The sequence below is a fragment of the Pseudopodoces humilis genome, chromosome 10 (genome assembly GCF_049639895.1).
Source record: "Pseudopodoces humilis isolate 2021_Gansu_Grassland_sample_001 chromosome 10, ASM4963989v1, whole genome shotgun sequence".
NCBI classification, from domain to species: Eukaryota; Metazoa; Chordata; class Aves; order Passeriformes; family Paridae; genus Pseudopodoces; species Pseudopodoces humilis.
In genome coordinates this window covers 27,247,967-27,269,512 of record NC_142209.1, presented here as the reverse complement: position 1 = coordinate 27,269,512, position 21,546 = coordinate 27,247,967, and the positions used below count along the sequence as shown (strand labels likewise).

The 21,546-nt window shown below is 40.5% G+C and overlaps 1 protein-coding gene across 2 annotated transcripts in view; it reads left to right on the top strand.

Annotated features, from left to right (window-relative positions):
* The window catches only part of USP24 (ubiquitin specific peptidase 24), a 61,065-nt gene extending 40,746 nt beyond the window's left edge, over positions 1-20,319 (top strand). Inside the window, exons 39-67 of one of the 2 annotated variants that reach the window (XM_014250715.2) lie at positions 208-399; positions 650-767; positions 2,042-2,186; positions 2,893-3,012; positions 3,241-3,366; positions 3,576-3,674; positions 3,886-3,968; positions 4,176-4,317; positions 4,643-4,762; positions 5,159-5,379; positions 5,810-5,934; positions 6,508-6,649; positions 6,945-7,095; positions 8,113-8,208; positions 8,853-8,956; positions 9,041-9,154; positions 9,874-9,970; positions 10,134-10,250; positions 10,880-10,972; positions 11,280-11,382; positions 12,241-12,362; positions 12,813-12,926; positions 13,182-13,247; positions 13,520-13,586; positions 15,538-15,616; positions 16,195-16,270; positions 17,012-17,098; positions 17,555-17,665; positions 17,812-20,319. In XM_014250715.2, coding sequence (XP_014106190.2) covers positions 208-399; positions 650-767; positions 2,042-2,186; positions 2,893-3,012; positions 3,241-3,366; positions 3,576-3,674; positions 3,886-3,968; positions 4,176-4,317; positions 4,643-4,762; positions 5,159-5,379; positions 5,810-5,934; positions 6,508-6,649; positions 6,945-7,095; positions 8,113-8,208; positions 8,853-8,956; positions 9,041-9,154; positions 9,874-9,970; positions 10,134-10,250; positions 10,880-10,972; positions 11,280-11,382; positions 12,241-12,362; positions 12,813-12,926; positions 13,182-13,247; positions 13,520-13,586; positions 15,538-15,616; positions 16,195-16,270; positions 17,012-17,098; positions 17,555-17,665; positions 17,812-17,874 — 3,293 coding nt within the window. In that variant the 3' untranslated portion in view covers positions 17,875-20,319. Of the gene's footprint in view, positions 1-207; positions 400-649; positions 768-2,041; positions 2,187-2,892; positions 3,013-3,240; positions 3,367-3,575; positions 3,675-3,885; positions 3,969-4,175; positions 4,318-4,642; positions 4,763-5,158; positions 5,380-5,809; positions 5,935-6,507; positions 6,650-6,944; positions 7,096-8,112; positions 8,209-8,852; positions 8,957-9,040; positions 9,155-9,873; positions 9,971-10,133; positions 10,251-10,879; positions 10,973-11,279; positions 11,383-12,240; positions 12,363-12,812; positions 12,927-13,181; positions 13,248-13,519; positions 13,591-15,537; positions 15,617-16,194; positions 16,271-17,011; positions 17,099-17,554; positions 17,666-17,811 lie in introns of those variants that run through there. The other variant, XR_015773366.1, reaches the window with a different exon arrangement.
* The last annotated feature ends 1,227 nt before the right edge of the window (positions 20,320-21,546 follow it).

The window sequence follows — 21,546 nt, the reverse complement described above, 5'->3', positions numbered from 1 at the left end:
CTGTTCTTGGCATTGGGTAGCTGCAGGGCAGCTCATTCCTTCTGGAAAGTGGACTCAGTTCCTTGGTGGAAGGTTTACTCCATACACATGGGGGCAGAACTGGACCATTACCAAACTGTTTAAAATTCTCTGTATTTATATTCTACATTTCCAAAGCTGCTAATTTTTACTGACTTCCTTTTTTTTTTTTTTTTTTTTTCCTTGCAGCATCAGAAATGGAGCAGCTGAAGATAAGCCCAGCTGCCATGTTAGAGGATGAGATCACTTGGCTGGACAATTTCGAACCCAACCGCACGGCGGAGTGTGAGACTAGTGAGGCTGATAACATCCTGTTAGCAGGACACTTGAGGCTCATCAAGACTCTCCTTTCACTCTGTGGGGCAGAGAAGGAAATGGTTGGTGAGTATTCATCTTTAAATTGACCAGACTGGTGTGAGTTCTGCATTGACACATGACTAAACAGTCATGTGAAGACATCAGGAGAAGTGATACCGAGCTATAAGGACTGATTTTGGCAGTACCTTTAATATTTGTTAAAACATTTGTTGTTGTGATGCTATGAAGTGATTTTGTTTTCATGAAACACCTTTTTGGCATTTGCAGTGATAATGTGAGTATTTAACAGTAGATGTGGATTGCTGTGTTTCAGGTTCATCTTTGATTAAGCCATTGTTGGATGATTTCCTGTTCCGAGCATCCAGGATTATTTTGAACAGCCATTCCCCAGCAGGCAGTGCTGCAATCAGCCAGCAAGACTTCCATCCAAAGTAAAAATTCTTTTTCTTTTTTTTTTTTTTTAATGTTGAGTTTTGTCTTGAATGTCATGAATGCAAATGTCAGTATTAAGTCTTACAGACAGTAGGATTTAATACCAGTGGTGAAGCATTTCTCCATTTTCTACACTTCCTACACAAATGCCCAAATAGCATTTTATATGTTTTTGTGTGATCCAATATCCTTGTGTTTCTGTACTTCAAAGTCTGGGCTTTGTTAGATAATGATGAACTTCAAGCACAACCAAGTGCTGATGTCATTAGTCTAAAGAATATTCCTTTAGCTCATTACTGCTTGGGGAGTTGGCTAAATTGGAGCATGAGGAGGAAATTAAATTCCCAAGCTCCTTGTAAAGGAGAATCTCAAAAGTACCACTACTTTCTTTTTCCCTTCTCCCTACCTATTTTTTAAAAATCTAACACCAAGCACCTTGCACCTGAGAAAGGTGATACAGCCTAGAATAGATCAACTGGAGAAAAAAGAGTGGGGTTTCTCCTCCCTGTCACAGCTGTTATGGCCATACGGTGTCTGAAGGGGTAAATTTGCTCATGTGGAGTTCTGACCTAATGCAGCTGGATTGTTTGTGTTGCACTGAGTAGTTGGTGTTAGATCATGCATATCCTCACTGCCTTTCCACAAACCCAAAAGAAGGTTCCAGTGGCATTTAACAGCCCTGAAATGAATGAGACTTAATTCACTTCAGTGTTTTGCTCCAGCTTTGCTCCAATGCAGTTCATCCCAAGCTTGCTCTTTTGTTTACCTAAAGTAAATAAAGCCTTTTCTTTGGACTTCAGAAGAAAGGGCTGCTGTGTTGAACGACCACTGAAAAGAGCTGAGTTGGGAAGGTGTTGTCTAGTCTAGCTCTTCCCAAGCTTCCCTCCCTGTAAAAAAGTCATTTTGTCTCCATCAGTGTAATATGGTGGAGAGTATCTGTCTGTTTGTCCTCAGACATGCAACCAATTCTGTCTTCTTTTAAAGCTCCTCCTTTTCCTTGCTCCTGAACGTTAGTAAGTGTATCCATGTCAGTGAAGAAGGCTTGTTTAAAGGAGTATTCCTCTTGCCACTCTTCTCACTGGATTCTTCCCCATTCTCCTACTCCAAGAAAGAAAAAAAAATAAAAAATAGCACTCTGCAGTCCCTCAGGAGTGTTTAATCACTCCAAGTGTTCTTTAGAACATTGTTGCTTGTTCTGAGTAATACAGCTTTCTGGAATTAGAAATAATTGAGTCATCTAGCCAGTAGATCTGAGGTGTGGTTTTCTTTCCAGGTGCAGTACAGCAGACAGCAGATTAGCTGCTTATGAAGTGCTGGTAATGCTGGCTGATAGCTCACCCTCCAATCTCCAGCTTATTACAAAGGAGCTGCTTTCTATGCACCACCAGTGTGACCCTGCACTCACCAAGGAGTTTGATGTAAGCAAGAAGCCTTTTTTTATTTGTTTTAGCGTGGCTTGGAGTGCTGTGGATGGTTTACTTTGTTGATTCATTCATGAGATTTCCATGGTCTTCAATTTAAAATGGCACAATGCAGCTAAGGGTAAATGCGGATATATTTGATCTTCCTCAGAAGCAGATACTTCAGTGTGTTATTATCTGAGTAAGGAAGAAGTATTTACTAAATGTCACAAATTTTATTTATTGTAACATTTTAGGTCATTTTCAACAGTGTTGTACAATGTGTTAAATATTTAAATGATTGCATACAGTCGTCTTGCAGTTTTTCAGAATTTATATCCCTGGCTCCCCATTAAATTGTTATTAACAGCTCATATATGAGGAGGAGTAATTTTAAACTGAAAGTAAGTAGTTTTAGGTGACATATTAGGAAGAAACACTTCCCTGTGAGGGGGTTGAGGGCCTGGCACAGGTTACCCAGAGAAGCTGTGTCTGCCCCATCCTTGGAAGTGTCCAAGGTTGGACTGGACAGAGCTTGGAACAACCTGGGATAGTGGAAGCTGTCCTTGCCCATGACAGGGGGTGGAGCTGGATTAAGGTCCTCTCCAACTCAAACCATTCTGTGACTTCACAATATAAAGGTGGTTATAAAAGCTATAGAATGTTGTTGGAGCCTCGTGCTTTTTTTAAGTTATTGAGACAAAAAATGTATTTGTCATTCTAGTACCTTCCGCCAGTGGACAGTCGCTCCATTTCTGGATTTGTGGGACTGAAGAATGGTGGTGCTACTTGTTACATGAATGCTGTTTTCCAGCAGCTCTATATGCAGCCTGGTCTCCCAGAGGTAATTAGTTCAGCATCCAGTGAAGTCCTCTTTTTGGAATTACTTTCACTTGAACCACTTCATCCTAGCACCATTTGTAAATAAATTGTAAAATAAAAAGACAACTGTGTATGTATGAATATGCACAATAAATACAGGAATTTTAAGTTGTAGTGCTGTGTGCCATTACATCTTACAGTAATGATTTTTCCAAAAACCAATTTAATAAGGTCATTTATTTCCTTCCAGGCCTTGCTTTCCATTGATGATGATACAGACAATCCTGATGACAACGTGTTCTATCAAGTTCAGTCTCTTTTTGGTCATTTGATGGAAAGCAAGCTACAGTATTATGTACCTGAGAACTTTTGGAAGGTATTGCATCTTTTTGTTTAGAATCTATAGTTTTTCTGCTTAAAAAGTAATCATTTATTCAGCCTTTTCTAATTGCAGGATTTATGAAGTTCTAATTCAAAAAATCAAAACATGTTGAAATAACCAATTTATATAAAAATTACTTTTCTTAGCGATATATGTATGAAACAATCAACTTTAACATATAAATATATTTATATTTCATATAGATTTTCAAGATGTGGAATAAGGAACTTTATGTTAGAGAGCAACAGGATGCTTATGAATTCTTCACCAGTCTTATAGATCAAATGGATGAATACCTCAAGGTAAAAACCTCAGCAATTTCTTTTCTGGTTCATATGCATATCCTTGGTACCTTTTTTCTCTTTTTGCTTTGATTATTAGAAAAGAAGGCAGAGAGCCATTTGGCTTATTTTATAATCTGCACAGTATTCAGGAGTTTAAAATTCCTACTGATTTCTTGGTCCTCCACCCTGCAATATATCCAACTGATGTCTGACTTTACATCTCCAACAGAAAATAGGAAGAGACCAAATATTTAAGAATACTTTTCAAGGAATCTTCTCTGATCAGAAGATCTGCAAGGACTGTCCTCACAGGTAATGTCACATTTAGTGCATCAGTTACCAAGTTATGTGCTCCCAGAATATTAAAATATGTAGGACAAAGCACTAGAAAGTAGATAAAAGCCCCTGTGAGCATCACAGATTTGATAGCTGCAGGGCAAATGCAGTATTCTTTCTGAAACATATGTTTTGTTCCTGCCAGTTGGGTAAGTCCTAATATGTTTTTCTTCTTGAATTTAGGTATGAGCGCGAGGAAGCCTTCATGGCTCTCAACCTTGGTGTGACTTCATGTCAAAGCTTGGAAATATCACTGGATCAGTTTGTTAGAGGAGAGGTTCTGGAAGGAAGCAATGCCTACTACTGTGAAAAGTGTGAAGAAAAGGTATTGATCCTTAATTTTTGTGAAAGAAGATTCATGTGCAGTTTGATGTTTTCTAAGCATTACATGGTCATGGGAACCATGCTCAGATGCTGCTCACTCTCGCTGCATTGAAGACAAAAAGTTCAATGCCTGTAACTCATGTTGTAAACTAAAAATTCAGAGGGATGGCAGGATGGTAAAGTTTTGTGTAAGATGCTGAGATGTATCCCAGTCATCCTATGAACACCCTGCTTCCCATGGCTGGATTTGCCCTGTGAATCTCTAGAAGGATGCTGCAGATTGCCTGGGGTATCAGATAGAGGTGATATTCTTGTTTCTTTTCAAGAGAACTACAGTGAAGCGTACCTGCATTAAGGTCTTACCGAGCCTGCTGGTGATTCACCTGATGAGATTTGGCTTTGACTGGGAGAGCGGCCGTTCTATTAAATACGATGAACAAATAAGGGTAAGAAAACTTTTCTTTATGGTGCCTTCCCCAGCTACTCTGTGTAGTGGACTCTCATTCTTCCTATTCATTTTTCCTTCTTTTCCCCACGTTTTGATGCAGGGATTTTGAGTATGTGGTACACTTATAACATGGTAGTGCTACAGAAAATAAGTGGTTTTCCTTAGAGCTTTCCTAGTTTGCAGCATTCTCAGGGTCCTTTCAGAAAGCAAGGCAAAATACCTCCTTAAAGTGAGTTTATTATCTAACATCTGTGGAATAAGCATAAGAAGTTGAAGTTCCATATTTTCCTTTGGTGTTCCCAATGTGGGAAGTATTGATACCATTCTCATAAAATTACACAAAGAGTGTACGCACTGCAATGTCTTAATTAATCCAAAATATCTCTTCAAACAGTTTCCCTGGATGCTGAACATGGAACCTTACACTGTGTCGGGGATGGCTCGTCAGGACTCGTCCTCAGAAGTGGGGGAAAACGGCAGGAGCACAGACCAGGGAGGAGGAGGCTCCCCGAGGAAGAAAGTGGCCCCAACAGAAAACTACGAGCTGGTTGGTGTGATTGTCCACAGTGGCCAGGCTCATGCAGGGCACTACTACTCCTTCATCAAGGACAGGAGGTAACGGGCAAGAAGGTTCGTGGGGGAGGTTTGAGAGCTGTCTAAAGGCTTCTTCTTCAGGGAAAGTGCATGGAGCCATCCAGGGCTCTACTGGAAACACATTTCCCTTTCTCAACACCTGTCATGAGGCAATGACACAGGGATATGGGACATCATAGAGTAAAATTCCCATTAATTCTTATGCACCTTGTATTGCAGTTTGAGGGCTTCCTATGATACAGAGTTGCAAGGGATGTGCTTCTCATAGTTTTAATCAAGGTTACTTTTTAAAATGCTACTTTGACATCGATTGAACTAAGCTTTCTTCTTACTGTTAAAACAAATACGAGTTCAGGCTCGTGGCTTCTGGGCCATTCAAGGTGGTTTGTTTTTTATTGAGACAATCAAGTAACTTTGTTTCTGTTGTGTTTCTGTTGTGTTTTGATCACAGAGGATGTGGAAAAGGAAAGTGGTACAAATTTAATGACACCGTTGTTGAAGAATTTGATTTGACTGATGAAACCCTGGAATATGAATGTTTTGGTGGAGAGTATAGACCTAAAGTCTACGATCAATGTAAGCAGAAGACTGATTTTACAGTAGCTTCATATTTCATACTGATTTCAGTAGCAGTAGAGCTTAGTCCATTATAGGCACTTTGAGTTACTTGGGCTAATAATCCTTCTGAAGCATTGTTTCCCTAAAGCCTTCCCTTTACTGAAGGACAGAACAGCTTGTGTATGGCCTAATATCAGTTGAGCCATATTCACTGTTATCCAGCACTTTGTAGACTTAATAGCAGAGACTGAAAAGCAAAATGGCACCTTGTTAATATAGTTTAAAAAAAACCCAACCAAACATAAAACACCCCTTATTTTAGGCTAGTGAGGATGACTTCATAGAACACTGTGTGGCATCATAGTGTTGAACTTTTCAATCCTTTAAGGATTTTATTCCAAGTACCTTTCCAATATTCACCTGTTTCATAATTCAGACAGTTTTAACCAATGGCACAGATTGATGTTTTGATCTGATAGGCTTACACCACTGCCATTCACATTACTTGTACCCCCAGTTTTGCTTCCATATGGGAATGGGAAAGGTACTAACCCTTCAAGGGCCTTCATGGACTGCCTTTTTTCCCCACAGCAAACCCCTACCCCGACGTGCGCCGGCGCTACTGGAATGCCTACATGCTGTTCTACCAGAGAGTGTCCGACCAGAACTCTCCTGTCCTACCAAAGAAAAGCCGAGTCAGTGTCGTGAGGCAGGAAGCTGAGGACCTCTCCTTGTGAGTTCCTCTTGTATCCATAAAGGTTTCTCTCATACTGATACCTAGAATTCTCTCCACAGCTAAAAATTGTATATTTCCTGTCCAGCAAAGCAATGTATTCACCCTTCTGTTGATTGGGGTTGGTTTTTAAGCTGCTTGTTTGCTACTGCTGTTGCAACAAGTTCCAGCTGACTGACAGCCTGCTGTCATCAAAATCGCCTTAAGATCACCCTGGTTGCACTGGTATTTTATATCTAAACTGTAGATTTGCTGTAGGATTTCTTTATTCACCTTCAGCTTGTTTATATTTCAGATCTGCTCCCTCTTCACCAGAAATTTCACCCCAATCATCACCTCGACCTCACAGGCCCAACAGTGACCGTCTCTCCATCTTGACGAAGCTGGTTCGAAAAGGAGAAAAAAAGGGACTCTTTGTAGAGAAAATGCCTGTGAGGATTTATCAGGTAGAGCACCCTGAAAGTGGCAACTAAATTCTGCCTCTGTAAAATCTGAGCAGTAGTGAAAGAAACACAGTAAGTTTTAAAGGTTACCTTGAAGTAATTCCCACGTAGTAAAACTAGAACGGAGTTCTGGATTCTGACATAAAGTTACTAAACAGCTGTTTAGTGATATGTTAGTGTAAGTTTTGCTGTACCTTCTCACAAAATTGGCCCATCAATTCTTTGCTTTGAAGAAACTGCAGGCAGATGAATCAAACATGAGATCTGGCAGCAGTCAGCATGCAGGCAAGGAGAAACAACAGCAGAGAAGGTGCTTCATTTGAAGTACACTTGAGGAGTAATGGAGATGATGGCAAATTACAGTGATCCCCAGGTTCTTGAGTTCACAAGAATGTAGAAAGAGGAGGAGCAGCGAAGAAAGCTTGCATCACACACACAGGGAGAATAAACTCTGCAGGCTCTCTCTGGCCCTCCCCATGGGCTGTTTCAGGGCATTAACAGTCACTTTGGGCATTCTTGTATCTGGGATTATATTATTACAATGAACAGAACTTGGCTCCAATTTATTGAGAGTCTTTCAGCAAAATCTCATTTGAAAAAAGAAGGGCTTGGCATTTAAATACCTTATTGTGGCTACAGCTTGTAATTACACCAGGTCTCCTTGCTGTCTGCATCTAAATTTGTAGGCAAGCCTTTCTGGTTTGAGAGGTGTTCTCTTAGCTTCTTCATTAAAAACAAGTGAAAAATAGAACTTACCTGCAATTTCTTCCTTTTCTCCCTTAATGGCCAAATGATTAAGTCCCTCATCTGTTGTTTTGTAATATCTTTGAAAGAAAATCACTGGTTTTATACCAAATCTTCTCCTGTATGTATTTTTCCTTCTGCTGAAGTTGTGATTCAGAAGGAAACAGAGTAAGTTTGACACTGACTTTTAAACACCACACACGTACATAAAAGATGTTGTTGTTAGAGAAATGTATTTTGACAACATTTTTAACTTTTTTTTGCCTTCTTTTATAGATGGTGAGAGATGAAAACTTGAAATTTATGAAGAACAGAGATGTATACAGTAGTGACTACTTCAGTTTTGTTCTGTCATTAGCTTCCCTGAATGCTGTAAGTATCTGGATTTTAATCTTGGAGTGTTCAAAGTATGTTGGGAAAAATGGCCACAAAAGCTATTTGGGTCAAACCAAGAAAACTGGAAGAGCTGACATGATTTTGCTTTTCCACATGAGCTATTCCTTGTCTCCAGTAATTTTTGATGTCGATGATACCATCTGTCTCAAAGCAAACTCCAGCCTCTTTTTCTAGTACTGGGAGAAACATTTTGCCCCAGTAAAATTTATTTAATAAACCATACCTTTTATAATGATGCAAACTGAGCTCTAGAGGGACAGAAATCCCTCTCCATATGGAAGGTCCAAAAGTTGGTGTTAGTTGCCTCAGAGCTAGTAGAGTTTTAATTGGTAATATTTTCTTAATTAAGTTTTTCTAAATGGAATCATAAACAAACAGAATTTATTAAATGTTTAAAATCCACAGATCTAGTTGGCCTTACAGCAAGTTTGCTCCTGTTTTAGCATATTTATATAGTAGCACAGTCAGCACTGGAGAGTGACTTAGCACAGAAAAATGATGTGGTTTGTTTTTTCCAAGTGAAGCAAATAACTTGGATAGAACACATTGATGTGTTTAAGAGACAGCATGTGTGCAGCAGGCATCCTTCTGCTCTGGAGTAAATTTGATATTTCTTTCAGACTAAGGTAAAGCATCCCTATTATCCCTGCATGGCAAAGGTGAGCTTACAGCTGGCAGTCCAATTCCTCTTCCAAACTTATCTCCGAACCAAGAAGAAACTCAGGTAAAGCAAACAAGAAACACGGTTTAGTTTTGAGAGGTGTTTTTTCCTCCTGGATTACTGATAGTTGTCCCTGTTTTGTTGAAGGGCTGATACAGAAGAATGGATTGCCACCATAGATGCACTGCTCTCCAAAAGCATTGATGCTTGTCAGTGGTTGGTTGAGTATTTCGTTGGGCCAGAGGGCCGGGAGCTTGTAAAGTAAGTCCTGGTAATTCTGTCTGGGGTGTTTTGTGTCTCATGTGTGGATAAAGCTTTCTCTTAACATCATCTGGACTATACTGATGTATTCCCAAAGAGTTGACTGTGCACATTATTTAAACAGACACTTTAGATAATGACTTGGAGTTTTATTTCTAGTATTTTCTCTGTGCAGCTTTCTGAGAATGTTGAAAATCAAATTAGATAGCGCAGTGTGCATGGAGGAGGATGCAGGTGATGAATTCAGTGAAGGGACTTGGAATGTGTTTTAAGTTTGTGTGGTCAGCCCTACAAGTGGTGGGAAAGGAGAACATGGTGAAAATGTTTGGGATAAGGTAAGTTAAATACTTACCTGACAAAGATCACAGATAGACTGGAACATTTTCTTCTTGCCAAGCTAAGGATCAGCTAATAGGTGCTTTGAAAACAAATTATTGGAGATCTGACATGCTGAAAGAAGTGTCAGTGTAAAGAAAATGGTATCTTTATATTTGCATTGAAAAACAGCATCCTATGAGAGCTATGAATGGAGTAATAGGGATATTATAGGCCTCACTACAAGCAGGAGTGTGTGAATGTTAAAGCTTACTCACAGAGGTACAATACAAAATGTATCTGGACTATTAAAATAATAAATACTAAACCCCACATGGAATCATAGCAGCTGTGTGTACATGTTGAATCCAGTTCTTTTTGCAGCTTCATCTTTTCTCTTCCAGGACTTTCCTCCTGGAATGCAGCGTGAGGGAGGTGCGAGTTGCTGTGGCCACTATCCTTGAAAAAACCCTCGACAGTGCCTTGCTTTATCAGGAGAAGGTCAGTGAGTGTCACCCCCTCTCCAAACATCTTCTGGTTGTAGCTCTTCATTTCTAGAATAGGTTAATGCTCATCTCTTCCTGCCCAGGAGGGATTTGAAACACTTTGGGTTTTTAAGCAGTAGACAGCTCTTTACGTTCAAATTTTTTTTTTGTTTTCACAGTTAAAAACTCTACATCAGTTACTGGAGGTGCTACTTGCTCTGCTGGATAAAGATGTACCTGAAAACTGTAAAAACTGTGCTCAGTACTTTTTGCTATTCAATAACTTTGTACAGAAGGTAAGAAAACATTGTTTTCTCGTGGCTATTTAAATTTTAAAAGGCAGTGATAAAGCAGATAGTGATCCTTATTCATAGAAGGGTTTGCAGCACAGTGAAACTCAGAACTTTTATTGGGAGTAATCAGGTATGTGTTGTTTTTTAAATAAATGGCTTTGAATAATGGATTAGGATAAAATCACACAAAAATGTACCAGCAAAGCATACCAATGAAAGATGTCATTTCCAGTGTCTGAATTTTGGTTGTCTGTTTTGAAGGGTTATATGGGGTTAAAAAAATTAAAAATATATATAGATAGATACAGATATAGATATAAATCAAGCATTCAGGATTTTTATTTCACAGGGAGCAGAATATTAGCAGAATATAGAAATATTTCTAATTCTCTACTCTTTTTGCCTTTTTTTCTTGTAAGACATTTATTGTGCATCTGCTGATTCTGCTCTGGTTTGTGTAATGTGCTGTAAAGACATCTCTTCAGCAGTTTATCTTATTGATCTGTGTTGGGATATTATGGGGGTTTTAGGGTGGAAAGTGCAGGTTTCAGCTTGTGCATTTTACATCTGTTCTCTTGAGCACTAATTCTTCACCTGGACAGGAAGGTAATTTGTTGGTTTTGTCTTCACAGCAGGGAATAAGGGCCAGCAGCCTTCTCCTCAGACACTCTGCCCTGAGGCACATGGTCAACTTTCTCCTTGGCCCCAACCGGCAGAGCAATCAGGTACAGTTGTGTTGTGCTGTACTTTGGCCATCCCCACGTCTTTGATAATGTTTAAATTATTAATAAATACTTTTCTTGTGGTAGAATAGACAAATCCTTCAATTATTCTATTAACCTCGTGCAAGTGTGAGCCCACCTATGTGTAATTAGCATGTGGCAGAAGTGAGCAGGATCTTTCTGATAATAATAAAATTTTTACTCACTCCAAAGTATTAGACCATGGTGGTGGACTGTAAGAATATTATTTTGGCTTAACCAAGTGGATTAAATAAATGAAAGTTAATTAAATCTGTCTTTGGCTCAGCAGAACCGCAGGTGGAGTTCAGCACAGGCACGTGAGTTTGGATATCTTCACAACACTGTAGCACTACTTGTCTTGCACTCTGACGTCTCCTCACAAAGAAATGTTGGTAAGAATTGTGTTTTTGTCCTTTGGTGACCTGGCATTTCAGCTACATTGGCTGGGAGTAACTTAATTTTAGTGAGGAAAATACAGTCATTTTGAATTTAAGGCAGAAATTATTAATGCAAGTTTGATTACTTCTGATTTTCCTGTAAATGTATTGAGAGGCTGTGGCAAACAGTATTTTGGGGGGATGGAAATCTTGATACTAACAGTTTTGTACCTTCTTCACTTCCCCATATGCCTAAAAGGTCTTTCCTCATGTGAGCGAATTGAGCTGTGTTGTTGGCTGAACAGACTCATAGGCTGTATTTTGTTTAGACTTGTCCTGTCTTTTGCTATTCTAAAGGGGGGTATTTAGACTAAGCTACTGAATAACAAACAATTAAACACTCTCCTAGTTACTTCTTACAAGAGGCAAAAATATCCAAATAAAGATAATAAAGGAATAAGTTAAAATCTTCAGTTTCCTGAAGAAAGAATTTGATGTTGTCATTTAAAAGAATAGCTTAATTTCTCTCTGAGGTTGAAAGCAGTCAAAAATCAGAAGATAACAGGAGAATTATAAATATTTTGGATATGATAAATGTGCAAGAGTGATTGGTAGCAAAACTAAAGCTCAAAGTTGATAGTCTGTGGACATTTTGCTTTGACCTTCCTGCAGTTCTTTTGTCTGCTGTGACTAAAACAAGTGACGCTTCAGTGTGCAAGAGATTTGTTACTTGGAGTGGTAGCACACGAGCTATAAACTAGTTGAGATGAGTGTCATGAGAGATTTCATGGTGCCAAATGAGCAGCAGTGTCTTCAAGGTGTGTTAGAACAAACTAATCTATGAGTGGATTGTTTTTGTATTTGCTGTTATAGCTCCTGGTCTCTTTAAGCAGCGTCCACCTCTCAGCATCACCACTTCAGGGCCACTTCTGGCGCTCCATGAAGAAGTGGAAGCCTTGCTATTCCTGTCTGAGGGAAAACCCTACTTAATGGAGGTATCTGTTCTAAATTCTGCCCTGCTTGAACCTAAAAACTTACCTGATGTATTCCTTTGACATATCCTTTCATGAAAAACACTGATTATCCAAAAGCAGTGGCTATTTTGAGCCTAAACAAGAAGGCACTTTTAGTTTCTTGGCCTCTTCATATTCTAGTATATCCCTAAACTTTGGGTTTTTGCAGGGGCTTATGCAGCTTTTTACCATGTCAAATGCAGGTGCTAACTTGAGTTGATCTGACTTAATGGACGATGCTTGACCAGGCTCTTGGAGGTGGCCATCAGGAGCTGAAGGAATGCTGTGAGAGCAGGGGTTCAGCCTCCTAGGCCATGCAAGCTCTGGGGAAAAAGGGCTGCATCCTTCCTGGGAAGGACAAACATTGTGTTACAGAGTTATTTTTGGGAAGGCAGCCGTGTGCTGTGTGTGACGGGTGTGCTCTGCCCGCAGGTGATGCACGCGCTGCGGGAGCTCACGGGGTCGCTGTCGGTGCTCATCGAGATGGTGGTGTACTGCTGCTTCTGCAATGAGCACTTCTCCTTCACTGTGCTGCACTTCATCAAGGTACACACAAAACCAGGACACACCTGTCCCATAAAGTGTTTCTCACGGGCTTTGGTCATCCTGTGTCTTGTGCGTTGTAACAGCACCCTCAGAACAATCAGTACAGTTTTGTTGGATTTGGAGAGGGTGTGGGGTTTAGGTTTTCTTAGGCCTTTACTGTTTAAATTAATTCATTTTCAAAAATCTGTAAAGCTGTCTAGAAATTCTTTGCTTCATCAGCGTATTTTGCTAAGTAACTTTGTTTCTTACACGCAGACTCAGCTGGAAACTGCTCCACCTCATGAACTGAAAAACATATTCCAGTTACTCCATGAGATCCTGGTAGGTGAAGGGTAAAGACTTGTACAGTATAGATTTTGTATTGATGTGTAACAAAAAAGGTCGGGACTGCATTGGTAATTTCAACATCCACACATTTTAATCCTTCATCTTGAAGTTTTATTAATTCCTGAATTTCTCTCTTGATAATCCAGTGACATGTGAAACTTCACAGTCTTTCTTGTTCTGCATGTGGGGGTGGGTAAAACCATTCCATAGAATAGATGCATCATCACACACAACTTACCTAAGTTGATATTTTTCTTTCCTAACAGGTTATTGAAGACCCATTACAAGTGGAGCGCATCAAGTTTGCCTTTGAAACTGAAAATGGATTAATAGGCAAGTAAGCCAGTGGGTGAACACTCCTGTCTCCTACTGACCCTGATGGTGCTAGTGGTTCACTCCATCTCCTGGTTCCTAATCCTCCTAAACTGTTCTACATCTTAGGGAAAAAAACTTGACACATTTCATTTGGCCACTATCACTCCAAAAGTGCTCTAAGAAAATCCAAATTAAGCATTGAAATGTTATAGTGACAGCAAACTAGAAAGGAATTGAACTGGGAAAAAGAGCTAACTTATTTAAATAAGGGGCAGATCAGGGTGTATGTGTAATGGGGGAGGGGGAAGAAAAGTGCCTTTGATTACCATAATAGAGGAACTGTTTGAATCCTGTAACCTTAAAATTATTTTTTATTTCTTACATTTCTCAAGAAACTGCCAGACTTTTTGTTTTGTCAGCATCCCAATTACCATAAAAGAAAATGGTTCAGCACAGCAGGATGCTTGCCCTGCTAACTGCAGTAGAGCCTTGCAGTGGGACAAGTGGCTCCCACCTGTTGCTGCTCATACAGAGTGTTGTGTTTCCATTACATACAAAACTTCACTGAAGTGAGGTTACTGAAGCATTCAAAAGCAACAGAAAAATCCAGAAGTAAAGAGAGCTTATTTCATGTGCGTCAGGAGGAGCAGCTTTGGTGTGTAAATGAAATGTGGGGTAACACAGAGAGCCCCTCTGATGGGTTAGAGCAGCTCTTTCATGGCTGTTTGGGTGAGGAGCTGCTTCAGTCTGTGGCTTTCACCTTCAGTTAGTTTGGATCCTGATTTAGTGAGAAGGAATATTTAGCTTTGTTCTTTGTTTCTCTCATCAGTGCTCTCCCCTGTTTAGTAGTCTCCATGTATGGCTGATGGCAGAGAAGGAAATATGCAGCAATGTAAGAGAATAGCTAAGTGATTATTTTAATTTCTGGATAAATTGGTCCCACTTGGACCAATTCTGTGCTGTAACTTGGGCAATACATTACCTTTTTTCCTCTGCAGAGGAGAAGTGCAAGTGTTCAATTGGATTTTTATGTTGAAGGTTTTGAGAACTGCCCTGAGGTTTGGGAGTGAAAGTTGTAGTTTTACCTTGAAGTTTCCTCACAACAGCATTGAACAGCATCCCTCACATTGACTAGTTTTAATCCAGGAAAGGGAAATCAGCAAATAATAGGTTTTGGTGGTCCTTAATAGGATGCTTGTGCATAATTTGTAGTACAGCAGTGCTGTAATTTTAATCATCTGCTCTGCTTCAACAGTATTAAAACTGGCAATTTGCAGTTCCCAAACAATTTTTCCCAGCTTTGGAGGTTTCACTACAGCATTCTTTGCTGACTGCTATGGACAGAGCAACTTTTGAGTAGCAAATCTGATTGGGGCAGCTCCATGGAAATATTTTTGCTTCTCCTCAGTCAAAGAATTTTGCTAAAGAGGTGGGAATTCATTGTACAGAAACATCTTGGTAGGAATGGCCTGGGGTTTTGCCCGAGTCTCCCATGGAACAGTTTCATGGCTGTTGAATTCTGCTATGCTTGTTTATGTGAGGAAGCTTTAAACATTCCTCTGGCTTTGCAAACTTTGATCCAGGTGGAAGCTGGTGATCTGGTTCATTTATGGGGGTTTCAGACAGTTTTTTTTTTTTCCTTCAGACAAATGTAACCATAGTGATTATCTAACATAGAATGGATTATAGGGGAAGAATAACTGCATTAGGGCTGTTTAAAATTCAGGTACTGCATTTGAAAGATCAAAGTGAAAATGCAGCAGTTCTATTTTTAATCCAGTAGAGTTGTGGAAGTACTCAAGACTGCCAGCACTTACAGCATTTGTATTTAACACAAATACTTATGCTAACATCTGTAGAAACAAAATTTATTCCCTAACTTAAAATTTTAGCTTCGTCTTTGTTTCCAGACTGGCTGGTACATGGAAATCTAGGTTGTGGTTTCTAATCCATGTGTTTCTCCCCACAGCCTTGATGCACCACAGCAACCACGTGGACAGCAGCCGTTGCTACCAGTGTGTCAAGTTCCTGGTAACTCTGGCTCAGAAGTGAGTAATGAAGGTTTCAGAGTTTAACCTCATCCCTGCCTTAGATCCATCTGTGACTATTATAAAACCTGCTACTCCTCTTTTTGATCAGTTTTATCCTTTGTTGCTGGTGCAAGGTCTTGGTAGCACACATGCCAGTGTGAAGTGAAATTTTTACTGGTTGGTACCTGAAGGGATTGCTCAGGTAACAAGTGGTAATTGCTATTTATAAAGAAAAAGGCCAATCTGCAGAGCAGGAGTCTGACATTAACACCAGATAAACACAGGGACACTGTTCCAGATTTTTGAAATATTATGATTCCTAAATTCTCTTTGTTTAGAGCTTGGCATATGTCCTGATAAAGCATAATTCTGAAATATGTGAACCTGTGGAGTAGATTGCTTTGAGTAAATTTTACTGGGCATTATTGCTCTTGCTAATTCAATTAACAGCAGGGCTGTAGAGTTAAAGTCAGTTTGCAGTGATAACAATGCACACAGAGGGCAGCAGTGCAAAGAGAGAGGAGTCTTTGTATTTTGTTTTTGTGTTGGCCAGAATGCCTGGTTCCTGACTAATGAATATCATTTCAATTCCCAAGGTGCCCTACTGCAAAAGATTACTTCAAGGAGAATTCACACCACTGGAGTTGGGCTGTGCAGTGGCTACAGAAAAAGGTAATTTGGCTGTAAAAGGGAAATTGTCACTTGTTTACAACACCTATCATGGATAGATAATCTCCATCCTCTGCATGGCTCACTGAGATGGCTCTAAAGACAAAATACAAGCTACTTCATTTTTCACAAGGATGCAACACTTCGATGCAACTAAATCTGATGCAATGCCAGAACTTCAGTAGCCCTCCACGTGTTCCAGGCATAAATGCATTTACAGTGAATAAAACCAAGTGTGAATGGTTGCAGTGATTATTCTTTGCTATGAGGGAAGCTTTCAGTGCCACTGTATTCGTATTGGAAGGCTTCAGGTTTTTTTTTTTTTTAAAGAAAGCAGTTTTCCATTGCCTGTGTGTTGATGCAGGAGAATGTTTAAATGATTGGATTCCTTACAGAATCATCACAGCTTTGCACAAAGCACAGCTGTTAACTGATACAGCTTTTCCTCCCACACGTGTAGTGTTTGTTCTTCCCTCTAAACTCAGCATAGTTTGGCCAACATATCTTTCATAAATATCCAAGGACACTTTGCAAACTTGGAGCTCAGCAGAAGTTGGTTTCAGCTGAGGGACAATAAACTTTGTGGCTGCATTTAAAGTGTCTGTGCCCCAGATCTCCAGCTCACTGCTAGAGAATTCAGGAAGCTTGTTCCAGACTTAGTTCACCCACCGTCACAAGTGGTTGAGGCTTTACACAAGTGAAAATCAAATGGCAAATTGATGGCTTTCTTGGCTTTTTACACAGATGTCTGAACATTACTGGGCTCCCCAGAGTAACGTGTCCAATGAAACATCCACTGCAAAAACCTTCCAGCGCACTATTTCAGCACAGGTATGTGTCAGTCCTGGCAGAGGATGTTAACCTTGCTTACTTCTTTTCTTGAAAGCATCTGGGTTTGGCAGCTTTAGTTACCATCCCTGGAAGTGTTAAAAAAAAATGTGAGGCCATGGTTTAGTGATGAACATGGTGGTAGTGCTGGTTTGGCAGTTGGACTTGATGATCTTAAAAGGTCTTTTCCAACCTTAATGATCCTGTGATATTTCAGTGCACTTCAGGCTGTTTTTCCTTTAGAAGCTCAGACCCTGTGGTTGTTCCTGAAAAAAATGAACCCTTGAGTGATATTAGTGAATACTCACAATTACCTGTGGTGACTCGGCTGTCTCACTGCAGCAGCTATTATTGTTTAAAAACAATAACAATAAAACAATAAAAATTTTAAAAATAATAATTGTGAAATGAAGGGATCATTATGACCCCTGACACTCTCTTGGACTGTTTCAAACTCAGGACACTCTGGCCTATGCCACAGCCCTGCTGAATGAGAAGGATCAGTCTGGAAGCAGCAATGGGTCAGAAAGCAGCCCTGCCAATGAGAACGGAGAGAGGCACCTGCAGCAGGTAAAATAAGGGCAGATTTACCCTCTGCTGTGGGCTCTGTGGGGCAGCTGGTCCCTGGGGCTTGGGTCAGAACCATCCACGCAATAACTGTGCATCTTACAAAAGTGACCGTGTCCTTCTCTCCCCATCCCTTGTGTGTTTGAAAGGGCTCAGAGTCTCCTATGATGATTGGGGAGCCTAAAAGTGACCTTGATGATGTTGACCCTTAGAGGAAATCCCTGTCAACACAGGAACCAACTCAAACACTCAATGCCTGGTACCTGCTGGAACTGGAGTCGTGTTGCTTATGCCATGGGAAGTCTGGGGGAGCAGTGGCTTTACAGGACCAGAGGAGATGCTGGAAGAGGTTGTTTCCCTGAAAGATAAAAGCATTTTTTTAGCCACAAAGGCTTCAGATCAACAAATGGTCTAGAAAACTGCATCTTCACCTGCAGTAGCTTGTGACAGTCCAAAACACCGAAACCAAGTTTGTCAAGAAGATTTTATCAAATACACAAACGCTAGTGGTTGAATTTTTATGTGAACATTAAATGAGTGAATGTAAAACTGTTGCTTTTCTGTGATGCTGCAAAAAAAAAAAAAAATTCTTTTGGTTTTTATACAGGAAAAAAAAAAAGAAACAGACTGCCCTTATGTATGGAGGGCAAATTTTTAATCTTTCTGATAATATTGAATAGGAATATTCAAATTTCTGTAAAGATGTGTGATGAGTTACATTTCATTGTAAAATATTAGTTGAAGAATGGGTTTACATAAGGACTTCTGTATTTAATATGTCTCCCTGCTAATTTGTAAAGCTCCTGATGAGAAAGATCAGCAGGATTGCTCTGTAAGAAGAGTGATTCCTTACAGAATGATTTGGTTAAGGAGCTCTGGAATGAGTCATCTTTCCCAGTACCCTTCCAAAAACCCTTCAGACAACTGGGAAGGGCAGTACAAGAAAAGCTTTGTTCTCTGGGTATGCAAGCATTTATTATTCAAGGATGTTGATGAATTAAAAAAAAAAAAAAAAAGTTAATGAGTAGTTTAAAAGAAAAAAGCACTTTAAGAAGGAATTCTGTTGCAGTTTTACTCATTGAATTTTTTTAACCTTTGGAGACATATTGAATAAAATGTAGTCTCAGTCATGGATCTGCAATCACTTGCTTATGCTTTGAAATTACTGAGAAAGTTGGTATTGGTTGTATATGATGAATAATTCCTTGAGTGAGCTGGGAACACTGTTGTGCAGATTTTATAGCAATTTTAACACGGGGAAAGAAAGAATTGGCTTTGTTTGTATTTTCACTTGACCAGGCAACATTTAAAATATCACAGCTCTTTTAATTTGCTCACAAATAACTGGAAACCAGTTGGGATGATTTGAGCACAGTTTTATTTTCTATGTCAAGTGCAGTTCAGTGATTTCTGGCTCTGGATTCAAGCTTCTTTTGTGCCAACTAACTTCATCTTTTGTACATTTTGTGTTCGTCACATTTTCTGCACTGCTTTTTGCCTTTATTTATGGATTCTGCCTTACTTTAAAAAAATGATATAAACAAACATGCACAGAAACGGGGGACATCTTAAGGAGTGCCTGGGTACCTCCAGAATAGACAAATTTGCCAAGTTAAAGGCACAACCAGCCAAAAAGTGCCTTTTTTTGTTTCTTTTCACACGCTGCTGCCAAAACACGGAGCAGCAGACAGCTTTTCACTGTTGTGCACTAATATTGGAAGTAACCAGTCATTTCACTGTTGGAAGTAACCACGGGATGTGATGTCAGCTGAACGGCTTCATAACTTATTGTGGGGTAGGAGAGCCGGCATCACGGAGTGCAGGGGCAGGGGGGCACCCTAGTGAACCTCTCCCTTTCCTTTTCCAGACAACATCTTCACAGACACGCGGCAGAGTTAGCATTTTATAAATGTTTCTGATGATGTGCCGGGACATTTGAAATGTGACGCGTTTTAAATTAATTTCCAACCAATCATTTCTTACGGACACCCCCTTTCCTTCCTTCCCCCACCCCCCAAATGCTTTGGGAATGGCTCCTGAATCTTCCCAAGGAGTCAGTACACAGCGGTGATGTGGTGGGAGAAGCTGGTCATGTTCCTATGGGTTGGCACCACTTGTCACTTCAGGTTCCTGTTATTTCCTATGGAAACAACATCCTCGATAGCCGCAGGCCCAGGGAAGGATTGGTGGGAATTGCATCAGGATGGCTCATCACCACTGTGTATACTTGAAACCAATACAAACTTTTTCACCGTTCTGCTCACGCTTGTACAAAGTCAGTGGTTATAATTTGCAATAAGATGATACTTGGTCACTTATTTTTGTTTCCAGCTGCTGTCATTTGAACCTGCTGAAGATTATTTTTTGGAAAATAGAGTTCAACAAAAAAAAAAACAACAAAAAAAAGACAACTAGTTTTTGTGTAAATTGTGATGCATTTATATGTTGTAATTTTTACTGCCAATCTTTTTGGATGAAAATGTTTTTATACAGCTTACAAAATGTTCAGTGAGGAGCAGCCACAGCCTGCCTGTGAGCACTCGGGGAGATATTGTCCAATTATTGAGTAGACATTTGGCACTGGAAAAATAGGCAGTCTTGATGAACAGTCTTGGGATTCCTGGTCAATGGAATAAAGTTATTCCTTTCACAGAAAACTAGTGTAATCTTTAGACTGTGCACACGCTGCTACGCTCTTGTCTTGTTGATCCTCTTATCCTGAACCTCCTTGGGCCAGCCCTGCAGATGCTGAGCTCCCCAGGGGTGCCCTGATTGCTATTCTGGCTCCTGCCCAGAGTCAGTGGAAGCAGCTGAGTGGCCCTGGAGCTGCTGTTTGTCCTCATGCCATGGCATGTGCTGGGGCACTGTCACACCTGTAGCTCTGTGCAGCCTCTCCTGGCCTCAGCAGAGTGATTTACCCTGGCCACGCTCACAGTGGCGGATTAGAGCGGATTTTGTGTGTCAGATCCCAGATTTGTGGGCGAGCTGCGCGTGAATTCGTCCTGCCTCCCGCGGGGACAAGGGGCAGAGAGGTGCACACGGGGCTGCTGTTCCATTACTCACTTATTTGGGAACCAGGAGCTACAGCCAGAGCTGCCATCCCCTCTCTGCCTTTGTCACCTGCTCTAAGGACAAGGACTTTGACTTTTCCAGCCTGATCCAGCCTCTGCTCTCCACTGGTGGTCCTGGGAGCACGGACTGGGCATTGCAAATTGCTGCCAGCACTGGGATGAGCATCCTTGGGATCAGCCCTGCTCTCCTGAATGTGAGAAGCTTTTCTGCCTACCCACGTACAAGGCACAAAGTAAGGGCTAATCTTTTAATATTGTTTCCTTCCACCAGGATTATGAAGGCTTGAATTGAGCTGGGGAAGCTCTGTCTGGCTTATCAGGCGTGGAACATGCTCACACCTTGTGCTGGATCCTCCCCTTTCCCAGGGAAGGCAGCAGAGCTGAAATCCTGATGTGTGTTTTCAGAGGTGACGGCCCAAGGAGTCTGCTGAAAAATCACCCTCAGTGTCAGAGCTGTCCAGGAGCTCTCAGGCTGACATCCTTTTTTCTTTTCTGCCTCTTTGTGCAAAATTCAGGTTCCAGCTGATCAAATTATGGGCTGTAATTATGTCCATGTTATATAATTACATGTTTAGATTAGGGTTGGGCTTTTGCCAGCTTTATTTAACAAGTTGGAATTAGTTTCAACCTTTCAAAGTGATGTTTTGTGCTGGGTTTGTCTTCTCTTGCCAATTAAAGCCAGAGTAACAGAACTGCAGGGGGCTTTTGTATTAGGAAAAACACTCAACCCAGCCAAGTCTGACAGGTTAACCTGGAGCTTATGGTATCAAACTGCATCTTTTTTCATCTATCCTCAGATAACACCACAAAAAT